We start from the raw sequence: 10,808 nt of genomic DNA, 5'->3' as shown, positions 1-10,808 counted from the left end.
TGAAGAAAAGGGATTATATCAAAATAAGTTTATATTGATAAGTTTACTCATATAAAGAATTTTTACAAATCCAAAACCTTCAAGTCAGATTAAAAGTTCAAGTAATTATTTAAAATGTTTAAAATAATTTTAAACTTCATATTATTAAGCAAACCAAACATCTTAAAATAAATAAACTTGATATTTTGTAAAAAAAAAGTGAAATATTTTTATTTTTTTCTAGAATCTCATTAACTTTTGATTCACTTAAATCTAATATTTCAGAAATTAACTTTTTTTTCATTTTTTATTTGAACATTAACAATATGCTTTATATCTTGATACAACAAGCTTATGAGCACTAAATTAAGTATATTTTATACAGAAGTTTTCGTTTTATAAATACCACATTTTTTTTTTAATTTAAGTATATACACAATTAAAATAAATATTAGAGACACATATTCATAAAAAAGCATCACATTCAAAATACTTTATAACTCTTAAGTTTTTTATAAAATTTTATTAGGGGACTGATTAAAAGATTCCTAGTTGTGGCTTAGTAATTATGAATACATAAAAAATTGTGTTTTTTACAATTTATTTAAGTTTTATTTTGAGATTGTACAAAAAAAGCTATTTATAAAAAAGTTTTTAGTTATAGCTCAAAATTATTATAAAAATTTTTTACTTACTTGCAAAAAAAAAATCATATTTATAACTTAAAAAATTATAACAAGAAACTAATTATCAAGTTTTATCTTTTTTACTGGAGGTATATTGTGTCGTTCAGGACAATTTCTCCTTTTGTGGTTTTCACTCCCACATATATGGCATTTGTTTTTAATTATTCCTCTACATTGATGTCCTTTTACTGGCTGACAACGATTGCAACTATTACAATGCTTCAATCCAGGCTTAACACATTTCTCACACTTAAAACAGTGAACATATGTTTTCCCATTTAAAGAAGGGCATGTATTGCAAATACTACAATGCAAGTTTTCTTTTAATACATATTTTTCACAATATTTACAAAACTTATATCCTTCACCTAATGGTAACTTAATCAGTTTTAGATCAATACTAGTAAAAATTCTGACAGGCGATGATTTTTCTTTGTACTTTTTGTGATTGTCATATTCTATAACATAATCACACATGTTAAAATCTGGAAGAACTTCCTTAATTTTAGAATGGTTAAAATACGGAAATATCAGCATGGTTTGACATTTATTTATATCATTAAACCAGCTAAATGTATTTTTTAGACACTCAACAAGTCCACCGAAAGGAGGATCTGTTACAAGTAAAAGTTGTTTAGAGCTTTTTATAAATTTTTGTAACATTGGCTTGTCTGTTTCATTAAAAAAATAATGATTAAACATGTTAAACTTTGAAAACTTGTTGGAACTCCAAAACATTGAGTATCTATCATCAATGTCAAGGAAATAACTATCTATCAGGCTCGGATTTTTTAAAGTTTGGATAGCTTCATGTAGTCTTGGCATACCCATACATAGTACATGAGAATATCCAAGTCTTTGTATTTCATTTAATAAAAATTCAAGACACTTATTTTTCAGAAAAAACTGTGCTTTAAACTTATTATCTTGTGAAGCTTTAATAAATGTTTTAGATGGGTTTAGCATTTCAGTCTCATTTAATTTTTTAATATGACTGTTATTAGGATAAGTTATAGCATTAAAATTTAAAATAAACTTTTGACTTTTATAACAAAAATACTTTTCATTCAGACTATGTACATCCAAATAAGAAGGCAAGCAAGGATTACATAAGTCTTGCTTAAAAACTTTTTGATTTTTTTTAAAGTCTGCTTCCTTGATATAGCAAGGACAAAACTTCCTGTCTCTAGAAGCAGCACAAGCATAATATCTTTTTGTATTATTTATCCCCTTAGATGATACAACAAGTTCTTCAAATAGTAACATTGGTCCGTGTGGGCACTTTGGTGACTCTTCAAACCAGTCTTTATTAAAAACAACTTCTATATTTTTACATTTGTGCTGATACTGCAATTTTTTTTGTTTCATTTTTGTAAAAAAAATTAATCCTGCAAAAAAAAAAAGAAACAAATAAGAAATAATTTAATAATTTCAAAAACTTTACTTAAACCATAAGTACAAATACTAATTTAAAAAATGAATTAAAAACTTTTAAACTTAGCTAAATACTTACTGACAGCTTAAATACTTAAAACTACTTAAAACGTATAAGAATGTAATTTTTTAGATGTTTCAATTTATTTATAGTTACTGAATTTTAAAGAAAATTTACTTTGTGAATAATAATACCAGCTGATTTTACTTAATCTACATTGTGTTTATAAATATAACTGTTTAAACTATAAAAAGAAAAATTAACAAATCTCTATTAATAAAAAATATACTTTTTGATTCTCAATGTTTCTTTTACATCTATCTCAATATTGAAAAAATCAAACAGGTATGTTATTTTATAAAGCAGTAAAAAATTAACTAGAGTTCATTAAAACACTTTTAAATTTTTTATGTACTTTTTCATTAGACTTTTATATTGCTAAGTTTAATTTGATTACCTATGAGCATGACTTAAAATATAAGCTTTAACGTTATATGTTTGCTAAACATTATAAAACATTCATGCATAAAAGCATAACTACTTTTAAAATACAAATCATTATTTATTTTAAAAGTGTACATGCTGATTTGAGACTAGATACGCATATTCTTTATCCTTATCCAGTTGATATATATCTTTATCCGTATATTATTTATTACTTAGTGTTTAAAAATATATAAATAACAACTATATACATTGATTGAAGAAAAATGTAAGTAAATATACAATTTATTATATCAAACAACACAAAGAGGGTCGCCACTGCTTAAAACAAAAAAAAGTTAGCCTGATTGACCACAAAGTAAAGCAATTTAACAAAAAAAAAATTAAAAAGTAGAATGGAGCAAAATATCAAAAAAAAACACTGTTAATCAAGGTTTATTACCTAAAATATTTATTTTTTAAGAATAAAACATTCTAAAGTCATAAGAAATGTGCCTAAAATTCAAGAAAAACAACCTAGCTAGAAAAGATAGCTTGCGTCAGCTAGAGTTATTAAGTTTTAACTAGTTTCATTTAGCTTGAGTTTTCAAAAAAGGTTTAAACTAGCCTGAGGTGGCCTATTTTTTTAAATAAATTTGATAATTGTCTGACTTATCCCAAGTAACCTGAGTTTGTGGCAACCCTATAAATAATAACTTTTTTATCAAAACAGTTTGTTCTATGTTTAACATTATAAGTTGAAATTCCAACACTCAAAAAAATCTTCATCCAATAAAAGATATCAATTTTATAAAACTACCAGAATTAAGTGATAGTCAAAAGCCTAATAACTTTACTGTTAATCAATCTAAAGTACTTAAAAATTTATAAAAATAACAGATTTGCAACTTTTAGTAAGCAAAAAGTCAGTCTGAGTGACCAAAAGCTAGCCTAAATTACATCAAACAAGCATAATTCATCTTGAGTCAATGAGAAGATAAGGGCCAAAAACTGAAAATTTTCACTTTTAATCAAGTTTTAATACCATATACAACTAATATAAATAATAATAAATCTTGATTTTAAAAGAAATCTTTAAAGAAAATTGAAACAAAATATATACTTGAAGTCTAAATAATGTACAACTGTAATGTGTAAAATGTCTAAATGTGTAACATGTAACACTTTTTTTATTGATCAAACTTCAATTCTGTTGTCAACTATAATGTTACACATGTCTAAACATTATCTTATAAGCTTATAAAAATAAAATAACTACTAAAAACTTTGTGAAAACTAAATGAGACTGAGATTAACAAAATACCAATTTAAAAGCTAAAACAAGCCTAAGTTAGCCTTAGTAAGTGGCAACCCTGTAGTAATAGTTATATTTATATGTAAAATACAGCTGATTATACAGTCATTAAAACTACCTTGAAATTCCAAAACAGCATTAGTTTTACAAAAATCCTCAAACAAGCTTATGTAAGCCAGAGTTTTCAAAATAACAAGGAAAAAAATCCTAATGAATTCTGAGTGAGTGGCAACCCTGTTGGTAGAGCACCAGCTATCATAAAATAACAGCTAAATAATTTTAACAACTTTTAAGTTTAAACAAAACTAAGTATTTCAAAAATAATAAAATTAGCCTGAGTTTTCAAAAATTTCAAAATAGCCTTAGATAGTATAAGTGAATAGCAACCTTTATTGTTATATTGTCAGCAAATAATTCAAATAGTGTTTCAAAATGGTTATTAATAATTTATGTGCACACACTATTTTGTTCTTTATCAATATGTTTACAGGAAATTTTCAGTTTTTTTCTTAACATTTAAGCATTAGCAGGGCATCTGGTAACATGTGTGTTTTTTTAATGTCATTTAAGCAATGATGATCTAACTAAAGTGTCTTGAGGATTAATGTCATTTAAAATTTTTGACTTTTTTTTACTTGATTAGCTTTGCTGATCCTCCTTTTTTAACACATTTAGGGGTCAAAGTATATATTTTAGAAAATATGGTGTCCTAAACTTATGAGGAGCATTAGTTAATCACTTTTATTGTACTTAAAACTGAAAGAGTACTAAACTCATACTCATATGAACTTTTATCAAACATTTTATTTTTATAAGGCTTAAACACTGCAGCTTAAAATAAGACTAATATAATAACAGGGAGGCCACTAGTTTTTGAGAAATTTCTTCCAGGTTTTCTAAATTTCTCAGGTTTTTAAAAGAATACATTTTTAGTTTATTTTAAGTTTAAAGTTAAGCTGAAGGTTAAAAACTGTGTTAAGTTGCATAACAGCATCAAAAAGATACTGTAAAGCTACTTGAAATATGTTTTTTAATAAAAAAAAGTTTGATGATGACAAAGTTTTTTTTACCTAAATGATAGATTTTTTGCATCAAATCAAAATTTTACTACTTAGCATGTAAAATTTGTAAGTCTTAGGCTTTTTAGTGAGTTTTGTTCAAAATTCCAGGTTTTTTGGCAGAAATTGTAAAATTCCAGGTTTTTTCAGAATTCAAGGTTTAGTGGCCACCATGTAATAACTAAAACTCAATTTTACCAAAACTAATCACAAAATTTTCAATTAATAGTATTGTTTAAAACATTAAAGATATGAATATAAACTCAAATAACTCATTATTTTCAATATTTGACTGTTTAAAAGGTATAATAAAGGAAATAAGTAATAAAAATAGTCCCATAGATTAACTTTTAAAATCTTAACTTAACACAAAATCAAAACCAGAATAAGTAAAGGTATACTTAAATCTACAATTTTTAAAAAACTTTTCTAAACAACTCTAGTAGTACACACAAATAGTATTTATTGTATTGTCTATATTTAATCATTTTAAAAGTAAAAGTTGTTTAAGATTATAGTTTTATACCTAAAAGTACAAACATAATTTTTAAGCTTTGTCTGCCAAAAAATTTAAATTCAAGGTTTTCCCACATAAAATGGTCTAACTGGTCAATCTCAGGTTGTTCAGCTAATGTGCTTTAGAAAAAATCAAGACAGTATGTGTTTTGACCACTTAATGAATTTATTTTTATAACTTTTTTTTTGTTTACATATATCTTTTAAACGGTATTTTTTATGTTATACTTAAATTTAATTTATTTTAATTATAGTAAAAATAATAGAGCTCAAAAGAGTGCTCAAAAAATTGATAAAGTGTAGCTCAGTTATTTAAAAGTCTTTACCAAACCATTTACTTATTTTTAGTAAAATAAAGTAAAAAAAAATACTTGAATAATGGCTCATTAATTGAAAAAAAAAAACTTTTCTTTATCTAATTTTGTAAAAAAAAAATTGATAAAAACATAGTGTTATGCTTAGATATAACAAAAACTTCCCAGGTTTTTGTTTGGCTTTTTGGTTTGAAAGTTTTAGTTGTTTAACACTCTAGTGTGTGATAAATTCATATCCTTATTTGTAACAATTTTGGGGGATTTTTTACTTTATATTTTGAGTACAACCCTGAAGTGAATATAATAATCAATCAAAAATAAAAGGAAACTTGTGAACTTTTCTTGACTTAACAACTTAAACACATAAAAAAAATTATTCGTTGATTTTTAAGTATGTTTTATACAGAATTTAATTTATAGTTAAGTTATTAACTTTTGAAGTTTTTGTTTATTTGTTATACACTGTAGTCTGTAGACAAAAATTGAACAATTTTTTTTTCAAATTAATGTCATTCAAAAACTAAATATACTTAAATATTATTATAACAATTTTCATTGTACAAAATTAACTGCTAAATTTTCGGGTTTTTAAATGTTTTTTTATTAGATTTTGGCTGTTTTTAGTTTTTCGAGTTTTTGTCTTTAACTAAGATTTTATTCTTACTTGATCAAAAAAAACTTTGTTTAAAAAAACACAACTTTACTGAATATTTAAGATTTTTTTTTGTTTCACATTTTTTATAACAAAAAACGCTGGTTTTAATCACTAAAATTTTGAAACATTTATAGAACTACTTGTGGTTTCTCTGTTTTAGTAACATAACTTTTTTTATAAAATATTTGTATATAATTAGATTAGATATTTTCTCAACTTTGGTTGCTTAAAAAAAAGCCAAAATGTCCGATTTTTTATACGGGCTATCACCAATTTAACGAACCCTAACTCAAAGTATGACATAAATTAATTTAACTATAACAGTTTGTTATTAAATTCTGTATAAAATATACTTAAAGAACAAAACAAAGAATAAAGAAACTTTTAAGTGATAAAGCTGTTAGGTCAAGACTCAAGACTGATTTCTTGAATTTTGCCTTGTTTTAGAGTTATTGTCGTGAAGTTAACACAGTACAAAATTTTTAAAACTGATAAATTTCTGATAAACTGAAGTAATAAAATTTCTGCATATTTTTAGAACCATTTTAAAATTAATACCTTAAAAGCTAAACATATCATTATTTTTAGTGAAACCATTAAACTATCTCAATTTTAAATAACATTCTATGGTCGATAAAACGAAATAGATTTTGTTTATATTTTGGTGGCTAATTTATAGTGCAAAGAAGTGCCTCTTTTTAATAAAAGCTGTTTATGTAAATTTAAGCACAGCAAAAAATGTATTTATAATAAATATATTATTATTGTAAGATGTTAAAGTTTCTAAGTTCGTCTTAGTTTATGTACATTATTTATTTTATGTCTTGATAATGCAATTCGTAAACATACAAAAGCATTTTTTAAATAACTTAAAGTTTACGATTCTTTTTAGATTATCACTTTGTGCTAGCTGTTAATCTTTACTTCCTGAATAAAAAAAATCAACAGTATTTACAAAAATTTAATTAAGCTAAAATTTTATAGGTTTTTGAACATTTATGAAGTTTTAAAAACTTAGTTTTTTTTTTAAAGTAAAAGTCAAAATTTCAAATTTGTATTTGAGGAGAAAATTACAATAAAGATCAATTTAAACTTGTATAATTCAACGTTAAACTAACTGTTTGCGCAATATATTTATAAACCCAAGTGTAAAACTAACTGGTTATAAAATGTTGTTGATTTTTAACTTGAATAAGCTATAGTTACGTTATACACTTTTTTGAACAACAAAAAAAGACGCTCAAGTCATTTGTCCTAGGACCTGGTGGACGAAAAAACCTTTCGGTAATCAAGTTGCACACCACGGATACCTTTTAACGTCGTGTCCAGGACCAACTTAATCTTTATACCTTTTTAATACACAAACAAAACTATCACTATTCACTAGTATCTTTTAAGTATGTACAGTAGAATTAGTCGCAAGACTTCCTGGCCTTAATTAGTAAGTAAACTTGATTAATTTATTTATGTTCTATAAAGTTCCTTGAACAGTTTTTTTTTAACTAGCACCAAAAAGTTTTTTTTGCTTACTAAGGACTTTAATTTAGTTTTTTACCAAATGTAAACCAACTTTTATTATTTTTTATACTTTGTATCTCCATTTCACAATTTGAAATTTCGACTCTTCATTTAGGAATCTAAGTTAAAGCATATTAAAAATGCTTTTAACGTTATAATAGGCTGTTTAAACGAAATACTTGTAATAACCCTTTTTTATCGTAAACTGTTTGAATTATTTTGATTTTTGGTAAAAATTTTCTTGTAATATTTCGTACAGCTAATTAAATAAACCTCTTTGGTTAGCAATACTAGTTTTACAGCTTTTTTAGAAATCTAAGTTGTATGTTTTTACAAAAAATAAAAAAAGAATTAAAAATTAAATAATTTTTTTTTATTAATCTTCTGACTCTATTTGACATACTATGTTCTTTTTTTTTAAGCTTTATCCAATGCAGATTTAACCTTTTCACTATTGGTTTTTATTAGTCGTTGTTTAATTTTTTATTATAAAATATGTTTTATCCAAACATATATATATTGAATCTCGATAAAACTTCCAATTGTTTGATAGTGTTTGCTTTAAAATAACTAGTATTTATTTCAGCCATCATCAACAAAACTGATATGTTTCGCGCCATCGATAAAAAATAATTGACCTTACTACACGAACAACAACAGCAGCATCTGAGAAAAATTACGACCGGTTTCGTGCTTATTAGAACTCATCAAGCGGGCATAGTCGAAGGAAACCGCTGTTGAGATCTAACCAAGCTGGCTTAAGCAAATATGGACTGAAACAAAAACTAAAAAAATTAAAAAAGCTTTGACCCCCTCCGACAAGATTTCTTAGAAAACTACCGTTAAATACGCCTAAAAACTTTTTTTATTAATGTGTAGCTTTTTATCATAAGCTCTAGAATATCTAGTGTAAGTTTTAAGTTATGGTCTTGTGGTTCCACTTTTTACAGTTTATAGCCCCTAAATTTCTTAGTTTTTCAATAACATCTAGTATAAGTTTATAACTACCATTCAGACCTTGTTTTGCTTTCATCATCAAACCTATAGCACCTAGTGTAAGTTTCTGTTTGTGGCCTTAAGGCCCAAAAGTGGCCCCTTTACTACTAACGGACCTCCTATGGCCCCTTCGCTACCTACGGCCCTCTAAACTTGTGTAATGACCCTCAAGGGGCCATATGGCCAACTTTGGAAAACCCTGGTCTTTGACATTATCAGTTTATTGTGAGATTATAGATTACTCTCGTTTGATCTCGTTTATTGCAACTTTGCCTTTCTGATGAGTCCTAATAAGAATGAAATCAGTCGTAATTGAAAAAGTCGGATCCTGTTGTTGTTGGTCGTGTGGTTAGGTTCGTATTATACACTTTAAAATTTCACGAAGACAAAATTGCACGAGGTTACTAAATTGCACGAAGATACTTTTGCACGAAGACAAATTTGCACGAGAGGGCACAAAATTGCACGAAGACAATTTTGTACCAAGGGTCAATTTTGCACAAATTACATTTTTGCACGAATGTAAAAAAACTGAAAAAATGTATAAAAAATAAATTAATAAAAAAACAAAAATAAAAAAAAGCTACTGACCGAGGGTAAGGATTAGGGGTATCAGTGATAATGAAAATAAACAATAACTAGTTCAAATTTCTAGAAAAATTATAAAATTAATAAATTAAAAATAAAGCTACCGACCGAGGGTAAGGGTTAGGGGTAACAGTGACAGTAAAAAAAAAAGTAAACTAAAATTAATAAAAAATTAAAAAATACAGCTCGTGCAAAAATGTCTCCATGCAAAATTGTCTCCTCGTGCAATTTTTTCCGCTCGTGCAAATTTGACAGCTACCCTTTTAAAAATATAAGTATCTCACTTAGAAAAATGATTTAATAATTTAGTAGCAAGTATTTAAAAGTTTGAATTCATGCTTATTAAAAAAATTTACCAATTTTATAAGATTTGCCACAGACTTAAAAGTTTTTTTGTAAACTTAAATAAACGCTGATCTCAAATACAAAAAACAAATTTACAAATTTATTCAGTTATTTCAGTGTTTCTTTAGTATTTCTTAGCAAGTTTTACTTACCTTTATTATAGCTTGTTGACAAATTTCTTTAAAAGTTAAACACTATCTTAGTAGCTTTAGACTTTTTCACCAGATTTCATTAGCTTTTTGTTATGTGTTGAAATATAGCTTGTAAATTTAGCTAAGTCATAAAATCTCAATAAACGTTTTGTTTTGATTTTTAGAAGTTTATTGAAACTAAGGTTTTCAATAACCTTGTTGATTAACTGAGTAAAATATTGTTTTTAAAAATATTAAATTTGTGAATCAATAAATTTGCATTTATGTATTAGCAAATTAAATTAAATACTAAAATATATTTATTAGTCTTAAAACACTTTATAAACTTTTATAAGTTTATAAAGCTGTAACTAATAAAAGTTATTTAAATAAATATGATGATAGTAGTACTTAAAATTTTAAAACACTACTATTTTTAGCACACAAGCAACCAAGTAAATCCTAAAATAATTAAACTAATTTAAAATGAAGACACATAAAGCTTTTTTAAATAGTATTTTATAAAAATAATTTACAAACTTTCGGAATATCATTTTGTCCACTTTGTATAAAAACTGACATGTTAGAATATCTCACCATAATAGACTTTTTATCTATTTTTTCTGAAATACAACTTTTGAATTTTTTTTAAGCTTACATACTATGAAAAAAACCTGAAGGACTGCATTATGGTAACTTTTCAAAACAAGAAAAATGACGAAAGTTTATTAAATCCAATATTTTAAACAGTAACAATATCAGGATTTTAAAAATATTTTAGGAAATTTGTTAGTTTTTTGAAATTTCAATATTTAGTAAGATAGTATTTCGTTACATCACCTAAAGCAG

At 25.2% G+C, this 10,808-nt stretch overlaps 1 protein-coding gene across 1 annotated transcript; it reads right to left on the bottom strand.

Annotated features, from left to right (window-relative positions):
• Positions 1–438: 438 nt before the first annotated feature.
• LOC145834205 (rRNA N(6)-adenosine-methyltransferase ZCCHC4-like) lies at positions 439–2,019 on the bottom strand. Its single transcript, XM_082941582.1, has one exon. The coding sequence runs from the start codon at positions 1,929–1,931 to the stop codon at positions 723–725; it is 1,209 nt and encodes a 402-aa protein (XP_082797708.1). The 5' UTR covers positions 1,932–2,019; the 3' UTR covers positions 439–722.
• Positions 2,020–10,808: the final 8,789 nt, after the last annotated feature.

This window comes from Thalia democratica, chromosome 4, assembly GCF_965202585.1.
Source record: "Thalia democratica chromosome 4, ktThaDemo2.hap1.1, whole genome shotgun sequence".
NCBI lineage: Eukaryota > Metazoa > Chordata > Thaliacea > Salpida > Salpidae > Thalia > Thalia democratica.
Note: the sequence above shows the minus strand (reverse complement) of the source record. Positions and strands in the feature narration are given on the sequence as shown.

Bases quoted from the DNA above. Each gene is read 5' to 3' on its own strand.
- LOC145834205 (XM_082941582.1), bottom strand. From the start codon at position 1,931: ATGTTACTATTTGAAGAACTTGTTGTATCATCTAAGGGGATAAATAAT.